Genomic DNA, 21475 nt, shown 5'->3' on the forward strand with positions numbered 1-21475 from the left:
CACATGTGAAAACACAGCTTTTATTCTAAAACACGGGCCCTTGTGAGAATGGAGACGCGGGCCAGGGTCTGAGTGACGCCGTTCCCTTCCCTGAAAGAGGAGGAAGTTGTTTCAAAGGAAAAGGCCCAGCGATCGGCAGGAGGCCGCTCTTCCTTCAGCGCGGAGGCCGGCGGTGCAGGGGCTGGCGGAGCCGGAGCCGGACCCGCCCACCGACACTGAGGTCCCAGGCGCTTCCGGCTGGTTCTGACCTGGGCCGGCGGGCCAGGCGGGCCACCGGGTGGAGAACGGCCCCGGGACCGGACAGCCCCAGAGTGCGCGCCAGGCGCCGCCCGGCCTGCCCTCCCCGCCTGCACTCGGCCCTTGGGAAGCCGCTGGGGTGCCTGCCCACCCTCCGGCCATGGCCTCACTCCCTAGGAACAGGCTCTTGGTGACTTTCCTGGGAAGCTCCTAAGGGAGAGGTGCTTGGTGTCGGAGACAAGCGCAGGCAAACCCACCAGACTGCCCCCCACAGTCCCAGAGGAGTCGGGGGGCCAGAGCCTAAAGAGTGGGGGCCACCGCTGCTCAGGCTGGGGAGACAGCTAGTCAGGTCCCCAGAGACTGAAGACAACTTTCTGGCCCCTGCGCCCAGTGCTCTGGTGCTAATCATGGTCCCTCACTCGTCCAGGGTCAGCCTGTGTTTCAAACGCATAGGATCGGCGCTGTGGGGGCGAAAGAGGCTGAGGAGCCTGGGGCTCTCGGGGGGGCAGACTAAACCGACTCCGGGGTTCAGACCCTCCTGTGCCTTCGGGTGGGAGCTCTAGGCAACTGAGGGGCCGCGGGGAATGGGCAGGGATCATGCTACAGGGAGAGGTTCCGGGGATGAGGCTGTAGTCCTCGCTCCCGGGACAGGTCTGGGTCCGCCACACCCCCAGCGCCTCGGTTCTCTGGCGGTCCCTGGCCAGGGCCACGGCAGCATCAAAGGAAAGACTGCCTCCGTTCCTCCAAGAGGAGCGGGAGGCCCGGGACCCCCGGGCCCTTTCCCCAGGAGTCCCATCCAGCCGGCCAGGCCTTGGGCATGGGTTTGCAGGTGCCACATGGATCTTGCTACACATTACACTGGGCATCTTGGCAAACTGTGGCTTAGGGGGCACCACCGGCACAGAGCGGACCTGTTGGACCTGAACCAGGGTGGAGGCCAGGCGCATGCCCACGCTGCCAGCTGAGCTAAGGGGACAGGGGCACAGATGGCAGCCCTCTGGACTGGGCTGCCCCTCAGGCTCCATCTCCTCTGGCCAGGGTGGCTGTGGGGCTGCCTGTTGGGTCTCAGAGGCCTGGGCACTGCCCTCTTTGGCATTGTCAACCTCTAGGGACACTGCATGCAGCCCTGGGAGGAGGAAGCCCCCCTCTCGATGGCCTCCTCCAGCCCTCTGCTCTCCCTCCGCCTCTCCATCCCCGCTCTCCCGCTCCCTGCTGGCCTCCGCTGCTCCTCCTTCGGCTGCTTCTGCGCTGTCTTCACCATCTCCTTGGTCTGCTCTGGCTTCTCGGTCTCTGTTCTCCCTCTGCCCTCTGACTTTACCCTCATTCTCTCTGCCTTCCTCGGCCACTGGTGTGTGGACAGCTTCCCAGCTCTCCCCAGCAGCTGGCACCTCCTGGGCCCCCTGCTCCAGGTCCCTTCCAGCTTCCGCCTGAGCTTCCTCTCCTTCCTCAGCCTCTTCCTGTCTTTCAGTCTTTGTTCTCTTGTCTTTACCTGGCTCTCCTGTTCGCTCCACACCCTTCGCTGCCTCCATGCTCTCACCCTCCTGCCAACCTCCGGACTCTTCCTTGGCCTCTGTCTCCCCCCCACTTTCTTCCCTCAAATTGACCACCCTCTCTGGGCCCCCCTCAGCCTCCCCGCCTTCTCCTGCCTCTCCAGCCTCCGCCTTGTTCTCTGGGCTCCCCTCAGCCTCCTCTCTGATGTGCCCTCTGCTGCCATGCTCCGTCTCCTTGTCCTCCTCAACTTCCCAGCATGCCTGCACCCGCTCAGCCTGTCCCAGAGCCTCCAGGCTGCGCGGCCCCTCCCCGGCCGGGGGCTGGGGCCCCAGAAGAGGACTGAGCTCATCATAGGCACTCAGGAAGACTTCCTCCCCGGGGTCCTCCTCTGCCTCGGGCCCAGGCCCCGGGGAGTCCGGGGAACAGCAGCTGGGAGCCAGGACAAACTGCACCTCATCCAGAGACAGGTCATCCAGGGGCGGCTCCACGGAGAACTCCTCCACCTGTGGGCCAGCAGTGGCTCAGGGCCTGGGGTCCTGCCTGCCGTCTGGACCCCTCCCGACCCCAACCCAGAAGGCTCCTCCTTACCTGAGGCCCCGCTCTCAGCAGCTCCTCCAGGTAGCCCATCCCAGGGTCGTCCTCCCCAGGGGAGAAGGCTGCTCCTGCTCCTGCTGCACCTGCTGCTCCTGCCTTGGCCGCCTCCCCTTCCTCCGCCCCCACCCACTCAGGCTCTGAGCTGCTGGAGTCCTCCAGGAAGGAGAAGGAGTCTTGCACCTCCTGGGACAGGCAGTCCTCCAGGGCAGGGGCCAAGGCTGCTGGGCTGGAGTCAGCCAGGGGACCTGGGGCTGGACTTGCCTCGGACTTCTCATCTGTTAGAAGAGAGGTAGCCCCAGGAACACAAAGGTCACGGCCAGCCCTGACCCTCTCCAAGGCGGCCTTTCCAGCTTTGCTACGGGGGCCCACACTCCCAGCCCAGACCCCCACGTGGCTATCCTTTCAGACCAATATTCCAAACTCTTGGCTTACAGCCGCCTGCGCTGAGCTCCTACCAGGTGCCCGGCACCGTGCGATTCACCTTTCCCCACAGGGCACCTCATCGCAGGGCCTGGTCGCCCTTTACACGTGAGGAGCCGGAGACTCGGGGAGGAACAGGTGGCCCAGGCCACACAGGTGGCAGACACATTTGGTCCCACGCGGACTCCACAGCCATGGCCGGAGCCCCTGCCTGATGCTGCGCCCTTCTTGTGGGTGACACTGCGGAACGAGTTCCAAGCAGAGCTCAGACCAGCTCTGCCGCCGGACCTGAAGCAGTGCCGGGCTCCGCTAAGCTGCCGCCATGGCGCCCGCGAGGCCAGCGAGGCCTGGTCACAGCAAGCGAGAGGTGGACCGCGCGGGCGCCACGGTGCCCTCCGCACAGCCCTTGGCACGCAGCGACCCCCAGGAGGCGTCAGCTGCCCGCCAGTGCTGATGCAGTGGCTCAGTGCTACCTGTCCTTCGCCCCGCCTGTGTCTGACCCAGGCCCCACCCTCGGGTGTGGGAGGGGTCCTCATACCAGAGATTTCAAGTGAATGACTGGATTCCCCCCACCTTGAAGCGGGGGCAAGAGAAGGTGACCACCTGAAGCCCAAGGCCTGAGGCCTCTGCCCGCTCCCCTCCCGCCCCCCGCCCCCACCCCAGCATCAGAGCTTCAGCTGGAGGGTCTAGTCCCCACTCCCTGTCCCAGGTCCTCACCTGGGGGGCCGGGGCCCGGGCAGGGGCCAGAGGCGGGACTTGGCCGGGGCTGTAGGGCAGGGCACTCCAGGCCGCGGGTGAGCCTGGCCAAGGAGACGTTAGAGATGATGTTTGGAGGCACGTTGAGGATAGAGGTGATGTGTAGTGGGAGGTTGACGTTGTACGGGTCTGAGATGTGGACGCCGGCGCAGCGCTCAGCCCGGCTGCCGCCCCCAGCACGGGCCGCTGACCGCCCGGGGCGCGGCGTTCCTGGCTCGGAGTTGGTGCTGCCCAGGGCCCCTGCCTCGGGCTCTGGTTCACCCTCTGCTGCCTCCGCAGAATCATCCTCCAAGCTCTCAGGCACCAGGGGGCTTGGCCGGGGGCTGCTGGGCGGCAGGAGCGCCTCTGGCTCTACAAGAGAGAGGGCAGCAGCCTCAGCGGCCGGACGGCACCAGGACTCTCCAGCCCAGCACAGCGCCTCCCTGCATCCTGGAGCCTCGGGGGACCATCTGCAGGCACCGTGCCCCCATCCCCTGGCCACGACCACCAACCTCCCACGGCCAGCAGGTCACAGGTCACCCCCACACGCCACGGCGTCTGCATGTGCTCATGTGAACACACCATGGAACAAGACAAACCCCTATAAACCTGGCGGCCAGCATTGTGGCTGGCATTCAATATTACACATTTTTGTGATGTAGAAATAGTACCTGTTGAAATGAGTGAGCAGCACACACACACACACACACACAGTGGTCTTAGTCATACACTGTTATTCCCTTGCAGACACCCTCACAGGCCCATGGCAACAGCTCAGCCCACACCCCCACGGGGCCCACGGCACTCACCGTCACTGGCCCCGGCCACAGCGCTCAGGGAGTCCATGCTCTTGGCTGGCCGCAGGGTCCCCTTGTCAGATTTGTCCTCTGCAAGACAGGGGGGTGTCAGGCCTGGGCCGGGCACTCCCACACCAGAGCGCCCCCCACCTCGCCCCAAACTTACCCCTGTCCTCAGCCCCCCGTGGGAATTTCCGCTTGGTCTCATGGCCAGAGCGACCCAGATTGAAGATAGATCTCCACTTCCTGACCTTCAAAGACCCTTTCCTCCTGGAGGGAACGGAGAGGTCACTGGGGTGGGCCTGCGGGTCAGCGCGGGAGGAGGGCGGGAGGGAGCCTTACTTGTGCTCTGTGATCTCAATGATGGTGTGATAGGGCCGGAGCTGGGGGGGGCCGTCGCCAGCCTGCAGGACGCTAGGCAGGTGGTAGGGCAGCGACCTGGGCATCAGGTCCTCGGGGCTGCTCGATGCCCGGAGCCCTGGAAGGGACCGCCATCCACTCTCCAGCTCCCCACCTGGGAAAGGAGGGGAGCCGTCACCAAGAACAGAAGTGAGGGCTCCGGGCACCCAGGGCCATCACATCTGCCCGCTCACCAGCTAGGGGTGGACCTGGAGGCCCCTGGTCTAGCTCCTCGGCGGGGTGAGTCCCAGGGACAAAGGGGCCAGAGATCCCGGGACACTGGCCTGTGTGTGTGTGTGGGGGGGGGGTCAACGAGCAGCCATTAGTCTTGAGAGCCAGGTGGTGGCATGGAGGGCAGGAGCGGCCTGCGCGCGCCCTGCTGTGCCTGCCATCTCCCGGCCTTCGCCATGAGGCCGTCAGCACCATCTCCCTGAGACTCAGTTTTCTCATCTGCAAAATGGGAGACTGGCCCGGACGACCTCCGAGGCCCCTGCAGCTCCGCCGGGACTCCCCAGGCAGTGGTGACAGGCTGGGCCGGAGACACTCACCGGAGAGGGCAGCGCCCCCAAAGAGCCGGTCCACGTGCGTGAGGATGAACTCCACCACGATGGACTGCACGCGCACCTCCATGAAGGCTGCCGTCCCATTGAAGCCCGAGGCCTCGATGTCCTTGGACCTGCGCGGAGGGGAGTGACTCTCACCCCGATGGGGCGGGGATGCCTTCCCTGGATTCTCCCTGAAGGTCCCTCACACCTGTGCCCTGCGCCCTCAGCCCCTCTCCACCTCCTCACCACACAGGGCTCCAGGCTCAAAGCCACTTCCTCCAGGAAGCCCGCGGCACCCTCCGAGCGCATCCCTGCTTCCCGCGCCCACCGGGGGCCTGTGTGCCATCTGTTATAAGCTCTATCGAGACTTGCCCCCAGGATGCGCGACCTCCTCCCCGCAGGCGCGCTGCCAGGCCTGTGCTCCAGGCCCAGGGGACGCAAGACATTGGCCCAAAACCCACTGGACCAGGCCCTGAGTGTGAGCTCAGAGAGGCGTCAAGGGCTGAGCCGCATCCCACTCAGTGCAACGCTGAATCTTTCTGTGCTTCATGGTCTCGGGAGACCCCCATCCCCTCTCCGGCCACCCGCACAGCCCCCGCCTGTGCTGCCCGCAGGGCTTGGCACTGATCACACGAGCACGCACCTCAGCAGGTTGGGGGCCCACACGATGGCCAGGTTGCGGGCGTGCATGTTGGTCTGGGCACTGAATGAGGCCATGTGCACCAAGTGGCGCATGAGGAACTCCAGGGTCCTGCAGAGGGGGGCCGGGGGCCAGGGGTTAGAGGTCAGGGGCAGGCGTAGGACTGGCCCAGGAGCTGGGAGAGACAGGTCTAGGCCCCGTGGAAGGACTGGGCTGTGCCGGAGCAGGGCTGGGCGTGGGGAGGAGCCCACGCACCTGTAGTTTGGGGCAGGGAGTTCTCGAAGCACCTCTAGGATCTTGACCAAGCGCTCAGGTTCCAGCTGCACCGCCACAGCCTCCTGATTGGGGGAAGGTTCCAGAAGCGGGTCAGTGGCCCAGCCTGCCCTGCTTCCTCCCCAGAGCTCCGAGGCAAACTGAGCAACAGCTGCGCTGCCCACGCTGGCCCTGGCCCAGATGCACAGGGCAGCAGGGAGAGCCCAGAGTCGGGGACCCAGAGACCTGCAGGGAATCTTGGCTGTGCCCCTCAATAGCCTGTGACCTTGAACAGCCCACTGCCATCTGCCTGGCATCCTCTATGGGTCCTGGTCCGGGAAGACCTCCTCCCCCTGGCCCTCATGGGTGCCCGGGGCCTGGAGCAGTTCCAGGTGTCTGGGAAGCCTCTCCTCCCGGTTTGCAGGGGGGGGGGGGGGGGGAGGGCGGAGTCACACCTCTGCTGCTCAGGGTCTCCAGGTTCTGCTGCTCAATAAATAAAACCAGGACAGCCACCCTCAGCCCTCTGTGGCACCCCAGCCTCTAACTCACAGCAAACTTGTCATAGAGGCGGTAGGTGAGGAGGGGGTCGGGCAGCTCTCTGAAGTAGGCCTTGCACAGGGAGGACACGCAGTGGATGTCTTGGAGGTAAACATCTCGCCGCAGGTCTGGCTTCCGCTCCACCTCAAACTCCTGCCTGGGGAGGTGCAGAGTGGTCAGGGGTGCGGCCGAGAAATGGGGGAGCTCCAGGGATGCTCCAGACAGGGGTGAGGGGCAACGTGTGTGGGACTTGGAAGGAGGACCTGGGGCGTGTAGGTGGCCGCACAGGGCAGATGTGAGCAGAATAGGTGGCTCAGTGCGCGGACAGGGTCCACAGCGGGGGAAGCGGCCGCAGGCGTAGCAATGGGCGGGGGGCGGGGCCCATAGAAGTGGGAGGCGGGCCTGGACGTATCTGGGTACAGAGGTGGAAAATGGGTGAGTATAACCTCACATGAAAAGGTAAGTGCACATCTTCATAATCTTGGATATGGCACCGAAAGCACAGGCAACCCAAGAAAAAATAAATTGAACATCAAAATTACAAACTTTTGAGCCCTGGTTGGTGTGGCTCAGTGGTTAGAGAATAGGCCTGGCACCAGATGGTCACAGGTTTTGTTGTTGTTGTTGTTGTTTTAGTGTATTTTTATTGATTTCAAAGAGGAAGGGAGAAGAAGAGAGATAGAAACATCAATAATGAAAGAGAGTCATTGATTGGCTGCCTCCTGCACACCCCACACTGGGAATCAAACCATGACCTCCTGGTTCATAGCTCAACGCTCAACCATTGAGCCATGACGACTGGGCTGAAGGGTCACAGGTTTGATTCCCAGTCAAGGGCATGTACCTGGGTTGCAGGTTCAATCCCTGCCCCACCACTCCCACCCCCCGCACCCCCCACCCCTGTCAGGCTGCGTGTGGGAGGCAACCAATCCGCGTCTCTCTCACGTTGATGTTTCTCTCTCCCCTCTGCCCCATCCCCTCCCTCCCACTCTCTAAAAATCAATGGGAAAAATATCCTCATTCCTTGGATGAGGATTAAAAACAAGATCACAAACTAGTGTGTGCAGAGGGCACTGCTGAGAAGGAAACGCGGCCCACAGGATGGGGCTTGCAAGTCAGACTGAGTGAGTGTCTAACATCCAGAATATAAAGAACTCTTACGATTCAAAAGACACAAACAAAAGACTTGAATAGACATTTCTCAGAGAAGATACGCAAGCAGCCAATAAGCACACCAATGCGCAAGGTCGCCAGCTGCCAGAGATGCAGGTGCGGGTGCAACGCACTTCACAGCCGCTGGGACGCTGTGACAGAGGACGGTGCCGGGCGGCAGCGGGGGGAGTGATGGGGACCCTCCTGGGAATGTAAAATGATGCAACTGCTGTGGATCAGTTTGGCGGCTCCTTTAAAAGTTCAACATAGAGTTACCACATGACCCGCAATCCCACACCTGTGTACATACTCTAGAGAACTGCAAGCATATGTCAACGTCCACGTGTCCATGAATGTTTATGCATGTTATTCATAACAGCCAGCAGGTGGAAACAACCCAAACAACCATTAACTGATGAGTGAATAAACCAAATGTGGTCAAGTCACACCACGGAATATCATTCAGCCATAAAAAAGGAATGCAGTCCTAGTACATGCAACAACACGAATGGACTTTGAAAACAGGCCAAGTGAAAAAACACACACACAAACGTTTACAATCATATGATCCATTTATGTGAAATGGGCTGAATAGGAAAATCCATTCAGACCAAAGTAGACTAGTGGCTGCCAGGGGCCGGGAGGGAAGGTGGGGTGATGCTTATGGCATGGCTGCTGGAAGTGAGAAGATGCTCTGAAATGAGTGGTGACAGCTGCACAGCCTGTGAACATATAACAACCACTGAAATGTGCATCTTATTTTATTTTTTTAAATATGTATTTTTATTGATTTCAAAGAGGAAGGGAGAGGCAGAGAGAGATAGAAACATTAGTGATGAGAGAGAATCATTGATTGGCTGCCTCCTTCACACCCTTCACTGGGGATGGATCCCGAAAGCCAGGCATGTGCTCTTGGCCAGAATCAAACCCGGGACCCTTCAGTCCATAGGCCTATGCTCTATCCACTGAGCCAAACCGGCTAGGGCTGAAATGTGCATCTTTAAGTGGTGAATTTTATGGTAGGAGAATTATACCTATGTTTTAAAATATATTTTTAAATTGATTTCAGAGAGGAAGGGAGAGAGAGAGAGAAACATCAATGATGAGAGAGAATCATTGATTGGCTGCCTCCTGCACGACCCCTACTGGGAATCAAGCTCACAACCCTGCAACCCAGGCATGTGCCCTGACCAGGAATCATACCGTGACCTCCTGCTTCATAGGTCGACGCTCAACCCCTGAGCCACATCGGCCAGGCAACACTGATCTTTTTGAAAAAATGTAGATATAGCCAAGCCAACATATGAACCAGGAAGTCACAGTTCGATTCCCAGTCAGGACACATGCCCAGGGTGTGAGCTCAATCCCCAGTGCGGGGCATGCAGGAGGCAGCGGATCAATGATTCTCTCTTCATTGATGTTTCTCTCTCTCTTTCCCTCTCCCTTCCTCTCTGAAATCAATAAAAATATATTTCAAAAAATAAAAAGCTCGGTGTGTATGTGTGAGAGTGTGTGCATGTGTGTCCTGTGTGCGCATGTGTGTATGCATGTGCATGGTATGTGTGTGTCTGTGCATGCACGTGTGCGAGTGCGCACAAGTGAGTGTGTTCGTGCATGTGCGTGTATGTGTCGTGTGCGTATGTCTGCGCGTGCACACACGTGTGTGCATGCACATGTGTGTGTGCGTGTGTGAGTGTGAGTGTGTGAGTGTGTGAGTGTGTGCACGCTAGCCTGGAGCCCCTCCCTCCACAGAGCCTGGCGTCTGTGTCCTCCCCACACGGCCTGACTCACCGGAGCTTCTGGATGTTGGAGGAGACCCCTGAGAGGCGGTAGATGCCGTCCACCACTCCGTACTCCTCCACGAACTCCGCGCAGCTCCTCAGCACCTGGGGCACTGGGGGCGCAGGGCAGACACAGAGATCAGGCCGTCGCAGGGACAGAGGGAAGCCTCGGGGAGGGGTTGGGGAGACTGAGGGCAGTGCCCATGGAATAAAACTTGTCAAAAAGATTCTCAACGGACATCAGCTCCAGCCTACCAGCCCTCCACCACCTGCCTACCCACTGGGGCGAGAGCCTGGGCATGAGCCCAGGTGGGGAGCCGCTCCTGGGAAGCTCGGCCGCATGGAACTGCAGTTTCTCGCTCTGTACTCACTGCTGGCCACTCTGGAACTCTTAAAGGGCCAGCAATCTGTTTGAAAGTGTTACATAAATGCACTCCCAAGGCCAGTCTTTCCTCTGCGTCCCAACCACATGGGGACAGGGCTGACGGGGCCGCTGCGACCCACTCCCTTGGATATCACTCTGTCGCAGGAAGGTACACAAACAGTGACAGGCCTTCAGACACGTCAGTTCAGGAGAGAAGCTCCTCTGTGCCACGCACTGTGGAGCTAGTCCCCATTTAACAGATAGGAAAACTGAGGCTCAAAGGACTAACGAGTGCCCAGGATCACCCAGCTAGAGCCAGGATTGAGTTCCATCAGCTCAAAGACTACGCCATGTCTCCCAAGCCCTCCCTCCCGTTACTGGGCGGTAAGCTTCTTCAGGACAAGAGCTCATGTGACCCACCTTGATGTTCCCCATGTTATGTGATCTGGTGTCTCCTACATGGGAAACCCTCGAAGCCCCAGCATCCCGCTTCAAACCCTCTGTCACATATACACCCTCCTGCACCCGTCGTCAGTGCCCACCTTACAGACACGGAATAAAATGCAAACTCTTCAGCGTGAGAGGTAAGACCCTTCACAACGCGAGTCCAGGCTGCCATTTCCGCCTCAGCGCCAGCCAGTTCCCCGTCAGATCCCAGGGTCGGCCCTTTGCTGCTCTCTGAACGAGGCTCGGGACCATGCCCTCCCTTGTTATTCCATGTCACTCCCTCGCCCGGAAATGCCCTCCCCCGGCTCTGCCTGTGAGCTCCTACGCGCTCTTCAAACACACCTCACACGCCGCCGCCAAGCGAGCCGGCCAGGCTGTGCCCGCTCCCGAGCCCTGCTGCCTGTGCATGCTACTTACTGCACCTCGTAATGGTTACTTTCTCTTGGATTTATACCTTTGGACAAGTAGTCACATCCTCCCCAGCATCTAGCACAGTGTTGACACATAGCATATGTTCAGTAAATGCTTATTGATGACTCAATTAATTACCAATTATGAGAATTAGTGACATCTCTTGGAGACCAAAGATACAACACTGAGTCCTACTACCTGGCCCCCAGCGCTCTGCGCTTCTCCCACACGCCTGCTTGCCTGCTTCTCTCTTCTCTGGGCTGTGGGAGACGGCCTGACGGGTCCCCCACGCTCACCCCGGGAAGCGCAGGGCCACCCAGGGGCCACATAGGAGCTGAGAAGTAGTCTGGGCCTATCTTACCTTTCCTCTTCTTGTCCCTTCAACACACTCCCTTCAGTCACCTACTCTTTCTCTAAAGGTTTGTGTTTTGGAAGTCATCCAATCCGTTCTTCGTGGAATTCAGCAAGACAGAAGCACAGAATGAAGGGACTCATGAATCCACCCATCACCATCCTAAAGCCTCCTGACACGCCTGCGTCCACACCCCTGCCGCCTGCACCTCAGACCCCGGCCTGGAGGGTCAGGGGGCACAGGTGCGACCCTTACGGGATGTCCTCCCGCGGGAGGGCTCAGCATCAGCTCCGTCAGCTCCTGGGAGCGGAGCTTCTTTAAATGCCTCACTCAGTCCCCGCCCTTCCCTGGACTTCGTCCTGGCCCAGCTCCCAACCACCCTCAGCTCCTGTGCCCGCTGGCAGGGCCGACGCCGGCCTCACTGAATGCAGAGTGATGGGGGTCTCCGTGTCAGACCTGCTGCTCTCGGGGCCTGATGCGGCACCAGCATTGTTGGCGGCCACACGGCTCAGACGGAGCCTGCTGCCCCGCACCCCAGGGCCTTGTCACAGGAACTACAGCCAAGCAGACACCCCCCCCCTGCTGATTGTGAGTCTCCAGAGCAGGCCCTTAAAGAAGGCATGTGGGAGCCAAGGGAGTCAGAGCCACCAGGAAATGGGTCGAGGAGGTGAGGGAGGAGAGGACAGGGTCCGAGAGATGGAGGGTTGAGGAGCCAGGGATCGAAGAGATGGGGTCAGAGGCACAAGTCACAGAGCAGGGAGGGCGGCAGAGTCCAGGGGCAGGACAGGTCATGGAGGAGGCCCTGGAGCGTCAGAAACCCGAGGGAGGCGTCAGAGAGGACGACCAGGCCTGGCCGGCGGGGCTCAGTGGTTGATTGTCCACCCAGGAACCAGGAGGTCACAGTTCGATTCCCAGTCAGGGCACATGCCCGGGCTGCAGGCTCGATCCCCGATCCCGTCAGGGGTATGCAGGAGGCAGCAGACCTATGCTTCTCTCTCTATCCCTCTCCCTTCCTCTCTCTCTAAAATCAGTGAAAATGTAGAAGAAAGAACTCGGTGAGTGGAGGGCTTGGGGGAGGAAGAGACCCCCTGGGAGAAGAGCTGGGAGAAGCTGCCAGATGGGGGAACGAATGTCTCAGGGGAATTCGCCGTGCTGGCCCCACGGCGGGACTTCCTTTCTGCGGGGTCTTGGGCTGGAGAAGCCGCCACCAGTGTGTCTCCCCTTCACCCCACCATCTGCCCAGGCTGGGGGCCCGGCCTCACTGCCACTCTGGTGCCGAATCTCGCCTCCCGAGGGCTCAGGTGGGTCCTGCGGGGGGCGGGGCGCTCCTCTCACCCTCCGGAGGCAGAGATCCGACCCAGCACCCAGACGCTGTCATCCCGAGAACGTGCCCCCACCCCCGCTGAAAACGCTGGAGGCGGGTCAGTGTTCAACGTGGGGCGGCAGGCCCCAGGGGAAGGACAGCGCCAGGATGAGGAGGAGGCACTGGGTTCGCAGAGAACTGGGGGAGGAACCTCAGCCCCATCCATCGCGGGCCCTGGGCCCAGTGCCTCCTTCTCCAGGCAAACCCTTCTGGCCCATCGTGAGGAGAAAGGCCCAGAGAGCCGTCGCCGCCCCCACTCTTCCTTGGGTCCCAGGCGTGCCCTTGGCCGAGCCCTGGGGATGAGGCCTCTTGGGGAGAAAAGGGGAAGAAGGTGTCTGGGGATGCGGGCGGCCCTGAGCAGGAAGCCAGCAGGAACCGGGGCCCTCCCTGCACTGCAGGGGCCACAGCTCTGAGCAGAGAAGGACAAAGAGGAAATGACAGATTGGGGGGGAGGGGGGGAGCCGGCCCCTTCTCTGGGAGGAGCTGGACCTGCCAAAACAGGCCGGGCGGGGCCGCCAGGACACCTGTGCTCAATTTCAACCAAATTGAGAAATGCGCTGCTCCTGGGAGCAGAGGGGTGAGCAGAGCGGCAGGTCCCCAGTGCGGGCCCAGGCCCCTCGGGGCTCCTCGGGGAGACAGTCCCCACCCCTCCTCTGCCCTTCGCCCGTCTTCAGACCAGGCCTCAGGCTGCCTTGCTCTCTGGGTCCCAGGTCCACAGCCTCCCCTGCCCTCCCCTTTGCACAAAGGGACCAGGAGGGTCCCAGAGAACAGGAGGGGCTGTCCCCACCGGACCCTCACCTGTGGCCCAGCCAGGCTGCAAAGGGCACTCTCCCCACCAGGACCCACCCTAGTGCCTCCTTGGACTCTCCCAGGCCCTTGTCCATCCCTCCATTCGGACCCAAGGACCCGCCATTGCCCCACGGAGGGCCCTGCCTTCTTCACGCAGCTTCCTGCCTCGCGGCCCATCGCCTGGTGGGTGGCACCCAGCCCCTCTCCCTCCCTGCAAGCACCTCCACTCCTGAAGCGCCTACCGTCCTGGCCCGAGTGCTGCAGGTGGTCCTGCAGGTCGCACCCGAACACCCGCTCCTTCGAGCTGCCCTTCTTCTTGCCTTTCTGCCGAGACTTCATGGTTGGAGCCCAGGCCTCTGGCCCAGCCACCTCCGTCCCCCAAAACCTTTGGCCTACGGGTCCCCCAGGAAAGTCCTAGCCAGCCTGCGGGCTTGGCCCAGCCCAGGGGGCAGGGCTCCGAACTGGGGGTGGAGGCGGCCTGGGCAATAGGCAGCAGCTCCTGCCTCTGGGGCTCCGGCCGCGGGGAAGTGGTGGTGGAAGAGGAAGCTGCCAGGACCCGGCACAAAACTGTCTCGTGGCCGACCTGGCACTTGCCCCTCAGCCTGCTCAGCCCGGAGGGCAGGAAGCAGCGCAGCGCCCCAAACCCGCTTCCTGTTAGAGCATCTTTCAACCACAGGGCGGGGTGGGGGAGGTAGCTGACATTCACATCCTCACACGTTGCTGGGCTCTGCCCATTGGTCGAGGGGCGGTGATGTCAGAGTCCTGGGGTGAGTGAGCGGCTGGGGTGTGAGCAGGTGACGGGCACTTAGAGCCAAGGATGCTGGGTCCCAGGTAGAGACCTAAGCTGGTCCCCAGCGAGGCAGCTCGGAGCTGTGCCCACACACACAGGAGGGAGGGCCAGGCCGCCGACGGCCCTTCACACAGGGACCTGGAAACCCTTCCCGCTCGAGCCTTCGGGGAACTCCTCTGCGGTTTGGCTTCTTTGCCTGCCTCCCCGGCCTGTGCTGCCCACGGGCCCACAGCCCTGCCTGCCCCACCGGGTCTCACAGGTCCTCCCGGGACCCCAGGACAGCGCTGAGGCCGACAGCGGGGTCCAGGCTTACACAGCTCAGGGGGCAAGACAGGAACAAGGCCAAACAGGTATCATCTGTTTATTTAAAAACAGACTATCATTTTATGTACAAATATGGACATATTTACATAGAATGTACACACTAGGTCCCAGATCCAAAGCCTGGGCCGGCTGGGGAGCAGGGCGGGTCTCTCCTGGACCAGGAAGCCTATAGCAGGCCTGAGCGGTGGCCTGCAGGCGCCCCGCTGGGGGCTCTGGCTGCATGTGTCTGAGTGGACCAGGCAGAAAGGGGCCTTGTCACACTGCAGAAACGGCCAGAAACGCCCTGAGGTGGTGGCCCCAGAGGAAGGAGCCAGTCTGGCCCCCAGCAGCCCCTTCGTATCCCCTGAACCCCCACCCTCTCTCCCCAACAACAACTGAACCAGGAACCCTTGTCACCAAGTCCCAACAACCCCCCACAGGTCCACAGGCCACTGTGAACGTGACGAAGAAAGCAGAGGGGCTCCGGGGCCAGGGGCCGACCCTGCCCTCCGGGGCCGCAGCCACTCCCACCCGCAGGCCCCTGGCTGCAGGCTCCCTCCCAGAGGCCACCTGGGTGTCCTGGGCAGGTCTGTGCCGACAGCCTCACTTCAAGGAATGAGACCCTTTCATGTAAGTGAAAAGCTTGTTTACAGTTTTCCTCTTACTAAAGGGCTCACAGCACCGGTCCTTACAGATGTGCAGGCAGCAGGCCCAGCCACTAGAGGGCAGAGGGCTTCTCCTGTGGCAGCTGGAGCCTCTGGGGACCAGGCTGGCTTCACACTCGCCCGTGGGCTCCAGCGCTGGGAGCCCCGCTCCCCACCAGGAGCCAGATCCCAGCTCCAGCTGTGCCCGCACACCTGGAAGTGCCCACAGCAGCTCCACCTCTGGCCTCCAGCCTCCGCATCATTATAATACTGCTCTGGGGTCTGACGAAAACACCTGTTTGCAGGTGGAGGGCATGCAGCCACACAACTCTCACGCAGCTGCCCGGGGCCCGGGCACAGCAGTACCGGGCACTGGGCCCTGACAGATGGCATGACGCGCAGCACAGGCGCCCTCCTCACACACAGTCGGCGCACACACACACACACACACACACACACACACACACACACACTGACCTGCGCACACAGCAGGGACTCAACCAATGGAGCCATCTGGGTATCAGACACAAGGGCTGGAGGAAAAGGTCGCAGTCAGCGGGGAGTGGGGGGCGAGATGAGCTGAAATGCTCACGTCAGCAGAGGGAGCCGGGCTTTGGGAGATGGGCCTGGGTCACACCAGGTGCCCCCGCCCGTTGATGTAGATGCCGTTGCCCGTGGGCTTGGCCCGCAGCGTCCCGTTTTCCTGCACGAAGTGGCTCATGGCCTGCTTGATGCCCTCGTCGCGGTCCTCCTCCCCCTCTGCCCGCTCGCAGCCAGAACTGGGCGCCAGCAGCTCTGTCTGGGTCTCGATCTCCCGCACGGTGGTCAGTGTGGAGTAGCTGCGACCTTCCGGCTCTTCACTCTGGAGGCCAAGGGCAGAGGACATGTCAGGAACCAAGACAGGGCAGCCATACCCTGGGGGATGGGGGGGCGCGGAGGGGCAAGGTGGGGTCGTAGGTCAAGCATAAACAGGGGTCAGGTGTCATGGCTGTCTCAGAGGCACTGGGCATGAGAGGAGGAGCTGGGAGCAAGTGCTGGGTGTGGGTACAGAAATGGAGATGAAGGTGGAGCAGGAGGGCAGGGTGGGGCCGTCTGAGCCAGGCTGAGGGGCAGGACAAGGACAGGGAGGGGCCACTGACCCCCCGCCCCCACTGGGAACAGGACAGGAACTGAGGAGAGTGGTGGGGACGCGGTGGGGCCGGGGCCTCACCATCACAGAGCAGCTACTGTTGTCCTTGAGACTATCAGGGTGGCCCTCGGCTCTCAGCCCTACACTCTCCTCCGGCTGCAGGGCCGGACACGGGGGAGTCAGAACAGGGCTCGGCCCCGCCTCTGTCTTCCACCAGCTCCTCCCTGACCACCACTCCCCCAACCCACAGCCCATTCTCTCCTGGACACAAACTTCCTCGTGCCCCCACCCCCCAGGACCAGTGCTGATGGGGCTGCCCGAGGACCCAGGGAGCCGAAGCAGTTGTGAGTCAGCGGCCAGACCGGCAGAGGGCTATGCTCCTGGGCAGAGGGGCACTCACCTGGCTCCTGGGGTCCGAGTGGTGGGAATGCAGCCTTCGGATGGAGTTCTCCCTGGTCAGGGTCAGCTCCTCCTCACTGGGAAAGACACCCCTTGGTCAGGAGGGGGACAGAGGTGGCCCTCCACAGGGCCTCTGGGAAACCGGGCCCTGGGTGATGTGCTGTCCCTGCAAGTGTGCTCGACGGCTGTGGCGGCAGCGTGGCTGCGGAGCATGTGCGCGTGCAAGTGTGTGCACGGTGACGCCTGGGTGTGTGGATCTGACCCTCACAGGCAGCGAGGTCCTCCTCATCCAGCCGTGGCCCAGACCCCGAGCCCCAGAGGCCCGCCCCCTCTCCTCTCCTCAGTGCCCCCCCACCGCCTGTCTCCTCCGTCCCCAGGAGCGGCCAGTACTCACTACTTCTGGGTCATCTGCCGGGCCTTGCGCCGATGGTATCGTGACATCAGCACCACCACCACCACCAGGAGGCAGAGCAGGAGCCCGGCGATCACGCCCACCACCACCACGGAGGCCGACACCAGGTCCACCTGCTTCCCCGTGGCTTCGGCCGGGTCTGCTGGAGACAGGCTGCCTGAGTGGGAGCCCATTCCCGCGCCGTCCACACGGAGCAAACCTCACCCCGCCCCGCAGCCCGGCCCTCTGCTCGCTGCCGTGACCCCCGAGCTTACCGAGCACCTCCACAGTGACCTGGGCCTCCCGCCAGGAGAGGTCATTGCTGACGTGGCAGACGTAGACGCCACTGTGCTCAGCAGTCAGCGGGGGGAAGCCCAGGGTGTCCCCTTCCACGCGCACCCCGCTCGGCAGAGGTCCGTCCAGCCTGGAGGACAGGGAGCTGATGGGGGCTGCCGGCTGCGGCTGCACCACCGACATGCCCAGGCCTTGCTCCCCTTCCCGCACCCATGTCGTCACCCGGTGCCGCAGGCCGTTCCCACGGTGCCCCTCCCACCCAGGCAGGTCCAGGCAGAGGCCCTCCGCCCTGCCGCTCAGCCTGACCTGGGCGCCCTCCACACGCGCATGCCATCCCACACGCTCCCACGGCAGCACATCACCCAGACTGGGCACCAGGCACCTCTGGCATGCAGTCCACAACGGGACACTTCATTCCTGTCTGGGCTCAGACGTACTTGGAAAAAGTGGCTGGCACCCCACCCCCACGGCACGTGCACAGGCAGGGCAGGGCCTCAGGCACAGGCCACGTGCGCCGAGGCACCCACAGACGTGCGCCTGACCCTCCCTGAGTCCCTGGGCCTCAGACCCTGGAGAAAGCCACGCGCTCCCGAGGGAACCGGCGCAGTGGGGTGCTTCCAGGGCAGGCACCACCGTGGGTCACAGGAGCGTTGGTTTGACAGCAGTTACAATCGCTGCATCCTGTGGTCTCACCCCCTTTAGGAACTGATGTGCACGTATGAAATGTTAACACTGAAGTACTTCGTTGTGTAAAAGTTAGGAAAAAAGCCAAGGTCATTACTGGCTGGTTCCCTGAAATGATCGCATACCCAGACTCCCCATGCAAGCCGACGCCACTCGGTGAACACGGCTGCTCCTGCGTTGGATGAGCCTGTGCCCCAATTTACCTGGGGCTCAAACTATCCGTCCAGTCCCTCCTGAGCACATGCTGGCCTGAGAGAGGGTCTGGGTCCGAGCGGCCCTCCCAGGCCAGGCCCTCACCGTGTCCAGTTGTAGGTGGGCGGGGGCTGCCCCTCACTCAGGCACTTGAGTGTGGTGCCTTCTCTGCCGATCTGCCACAGCTTTTGGTCTTCCAGGCCCCGCACAGAGGCCTCTGCAAGGTCTGGGGTGGAAGGTGGGAGGAGAAAAGATGGGAATGGTGACTCTGATCTTGCTGTTCCTTCAAGGGCCCCCCCCACCCCAGGCTCCACCGTCCTGAAAGAGCCTCCCCTGCCTTCTCCTTCCCACTCACTGGTGCCAAGCCAGCCCCCACCCCCACCCCTGCACCCGGGCCGTGGTGCCTCGCCACACAGCGCCCTCTCCTCTCTGGGCTGAGGGTCCTGGGGTACGGGTGCAAGGAGCCCCTGCGTGCCACGGTCACTCGTCCCGAGACCTCCCCACCGAGGTCCCGCGGAGCTGTACTGGTTCATGCTCCCTGATTCTTGGGAAGCTAAACATCTACTATTCCATTCATTTCCTTAACAAACATCTGCTGTGGACCCACGCTGGGCCACGTGCTGGGTTAGTCTGAGTCAGAAACAGTCCTCACCCCCAGAGGCCCCACACCTCCTGCCAGGCCCCCGCTGCTCTGCGCACCTCCCTGCACTGAGCCCCCGCTGCTCTGCGCTCCGGGCCCTGGTTCCCACGGGAGCCCTGACGTGGGTCTGACTCCCCTCCTCTGCGGAGGAAGAAACGGAAGCCGAAGGGGAGAGCGGCAGCTGGCAGCAGCTCCCATCCCCGCCTGGACACCCCACCAAGTGCTTTCAATTCCTAGTTCACGTGTGATTCTCCCAACCAGCCTTTTAGGTCAGAGGCCAAAGGTCATCTGGGTGGGCTCCCCCCAGGCCTCACCTCTCAGACTGGTGCTCTCTCAGCCACATGTTGTGGCCACAGGACCCGGCTGGCCTGACAGTGGGGCTAGGCTCTCAGGATCTCACCCTTGAAGCCCACGGGGCCCCACCCAAGACCCAGTACTCACAGGCCACCTGCAGGATGTGGGTGATCCTCTGGTCCTGGAGCAGGCCCGGGTGGGAGACCACGCAGGTGAGGGGCCGCCCATTCATGCTGCGGCTGGGCACCAGGCGGAACTCTGAAGTGACAGCCGCCGAGCGGGAGTGCTCGAAGGTGCGGCTGGACATCGTGCCCTTGACCTCTGTGTCCCAGGTCACGTTGGGAGCCGGGCTGCCCTCAGCTGTGCAGGAGGCGGCCAGTGTCAGGCCCTGGCCCTCTTCTAGCGCTGGACCAGGATTCAGTGAGGGCAGGGGAGGCACTGCAGGTGGGGGAAGGGGGTCATGGTCTGCACCGTCAGGAGGCCCTGCCCCATCCCAGGTCCATCCCACCGGCCGCTGCCTCTTATTTCACCAGGAAAGATACCAGGTGAGTGGCAGAACCTCATCTGACTTTATACCTGTCCACTGTTCGTATTGTTTACAACGAGCATGGGTTACTTTTAATGAAAACAATGAACGAATTAAAGATAACGTACATAACAGTAATAGGCACCACTTATTACGCACTTGCTAAACACTTTACAAACAGCATCTCATCAGTCCTGCCAACGAGCCATTGAGGTGCACGGATACGGTTGCTCCTGTCCCATGGAGGACCAGAGCCTCAGGCAGGGAAAGGCTGCCCCAGGCCTGGCTCTTAGCTGCTCAAGCCGGGTTCACACTCCTATTTCCTATAAGGCTGGCAACTAGGGAGATGACAGACCTGTTTTATCTTCATAACATTCGTAGCCTAAACCCAGGATGGAAAAGACTTCACTTGGCCTTCGGTTTGGGGCTTCCACCGACCACAAGCGCCCACCGTGCAAAGCCGGGACTTAAAGGGTCACTGTGGTCTCTGACCACACTCACTGAGGTCCAGGCCAAGAGAGACATTAGCCCCTGGTCCTGCATGGCACCTGCCACCCCTGGGCCCGCCGGCCCACTCCTAGGCCCCACGTGGAGCCCAGGTGCTGAGGGGCTTTGACCAGCGTCTGCTGGAAGCGGGTGAGACCCAGTGAGCGCGGCGGGGCGGGCGGGGCAGGTCCGAGCCCACCCGGAGGGCTGGGGCTCCGGGAGCTGAGAGCCGAGGGTGCAGGTGAGAGGACTGGCTGGGCCCTGTCGCCCGAAAGAAACCGAGAGGGAGGTGTCAGGTCACTGGGAGGAAGAACTTGCGTTAAATGGCTCCTCCCAAGGCTGAGCCGGGGGTACCAAGGCGGGGGCCACTCTGAGTTGTGAGGGGGGTGGGCTGCAGGCCGCGCGCTCCCCCCGCCCCCGCAGGACCCGCTCCGCCCCCGCCCCCTCCGGCCGGGGCGGGCGCTCACCCAGCACGCGGAGCCGCAGCCGCGCCTGGAAGCTGCCGGCGGGGAAGGTGCTCACGCGGCACTCGTACTCGCCCTCGTCCGCCTGCACCGCGTTGCGCAGCAGCACCGCGCCGTCCAGGGGGCCTCGTGGGGGCGGCCGCTCCACGCGCCCCTCGTAGGCGGGGCCCACGTGCAGCCCGTACTGCGCGTGCAGCAGCGCCAGCTCCCGGGCGCCCTCGGCCGCGTCGGCGCGCGCCCAGGCCACCTGCGCCACCTGCTCGTCGGGGCCCCCGCGGTAGAGGCAGGGCAGCCGGGCGTCCTGGCCCAGCACCACCGTCACCAGCTCCGGGGTCTCCAGCTCGCCCGCCGGGCAGCGGCCTGCGGGCAAAGAGGCAGCGGGTTAGGGGCTGCGGGGCGGGACTCACAGCGACCGGGGCGACGGCCGCTCCCCGGACGCCCACAGACCAGAGAGTGGGCGGCGCGTCCCTGCTCACCCGGTGGGGACACGACGCCCGCGACGAAGGCGCGGCAGCCACCCCCTCCCGGCCGCGACCGCTGGGGGCGGGGGACGGGGATGGGGGCGGGGGCGGGAGGGACCCAGGCTCTGCCCGCGGGGGCGCGCGGTTCTGAAGTGCGCAAAACGGGGGCCCAGGGCAGGCCTGCGCCCCGTCCCGGAAAGATGGCTCTCAGGGGCCCAGGCGGGTGAGAGCCGCGTGTGGGAGGTCCCTCCGGGAGGCTCTTAGAGCGTGGTTTTCCTGCTTGGAGGGGAGAGACCGGGTTCCTGGGAGGAAGGTGTGGGTGTGGGTGTGTGTGGGGGCTCCCCGCCTGCCCCAGCCAGTCCCTGAGACCGGAAGGCCGAGGCCGGGGCTCAGAGAGGAGGTCGGTCGGTTGGTCGTCTCGGGACCAGGACGCGGGCCAGGTGGAAGGGCGAGTGGCAGGGGCATCTGCCCC

General features: G+C 62.6%; 2 protein-coding genes across 15 annotated transcripts in view; both read right to left on the bottom strand.

Moving 5' to 3' along the window:
• ARHGAP30 (Rho GTPase activating protein 30) lies at positions 1-15660 on the bottom strand. 6 transcript variants are annotated; one of them, XM_036343983.1, is made up of 12 exons: positions 15521-15660; positions 9591-9693; positions 6660-6800; positions 6114-6196; positions 5862-5969; positions 5222-5349; positions 4617-4788; positions 4441-4544; positions 4287-4364; positions 3460-3849; positions 2317-2597; positions 1-2231 (listed from the first exon to the last, which is right to left on the bottom strand). In XM_036343983.1, exons 5-12 carry the CDS (start codon positions 5951-5953, stop codon positions 639-641), a joined length of 2838 nt encoding a protein of 945 aa, XP_036199876.1. In that variant the 5' UTR covers positions 5954-5969; positions 6114-6196; positions 6660-6800; positions 9591-9693; positions 15521-15660; the 3' UTR covers positions 1-638. The 6 variants fall into 6 exon arrangements, with proteins under 6 accessions (XP_036199876.1, XP_036199874.1, XP_036199877.1 ...); XM_036343981.1 differs by lacking the exon at positions 15521-15660 and adding an exon at positions 13549-14279 and having other exon boundaries at positions 6660-6804; XM_036343984.1 differs by lacking the exon at positions 15521-15660 and adding an exon at positions 13549-13565.
• NECTIN4 (nectin cell adhesion molecule 4) overlaps positions 14444-21475 on the bottom strand; it is a 16528-nt gene continuing 9496 nt past the window's right edge. For 5 of the 9 annotated variants that reach the window (XM_036344000.1, XM_036343993.1, XM_036343997.1 and 2 more), the window contains 8 exons: positions 20546-20902; positions 19214-19504; positions 18238-18358; positions 17238-17386; positions 16966-17125; positions 16573-16648; positions 16254-16328; positions 14444-15905 (listed from right to left, as the gene is read on the bottom strand). In XM_036344000.1, coding sequence (XP_036199893.1) covers positions 15675-15905; positions 16254-16328; positions 16573-16648; positions 16966-17125; positions 17238-17386; positions 18238-18358; positions 19214-19504; positions 20546-20902 — 1460 coding nt within the window. In that variant the 3' untranslated portion in view covers positions 14444-15674. The remainder of the gene's footprint in view (positions 15906-16253; positions 16329-16572; positions 16649-16965; positions 17126-17237; positions 17387-18237; positions 18359-19213; positions 19505-20545; positions 20903-21475) is intronic. The other 4 variants (XM_036343994.1, XM_036343999.1, XM_036343996.1 and 1 more) reach the window with 3 other exon arrangements.

The sequence above is a fragment of the Myotis myotis genome, unplaced genomic scaffold, assembly GCF_014108235.1.
Source record: "Myotis myotis isolate mMyoMyo1 unplaced genomic scaffold, mMyoMyo1.p scaffold_m19_p_18, whole genome shotgun sequence".
In the NCBI taxonomy this organism is placed as follows: Eukaryota; Metazoa; Chordata; class Mammalia; order Chiroptera; family Vespertilionidae; genus Myotis; species Myotis myotis.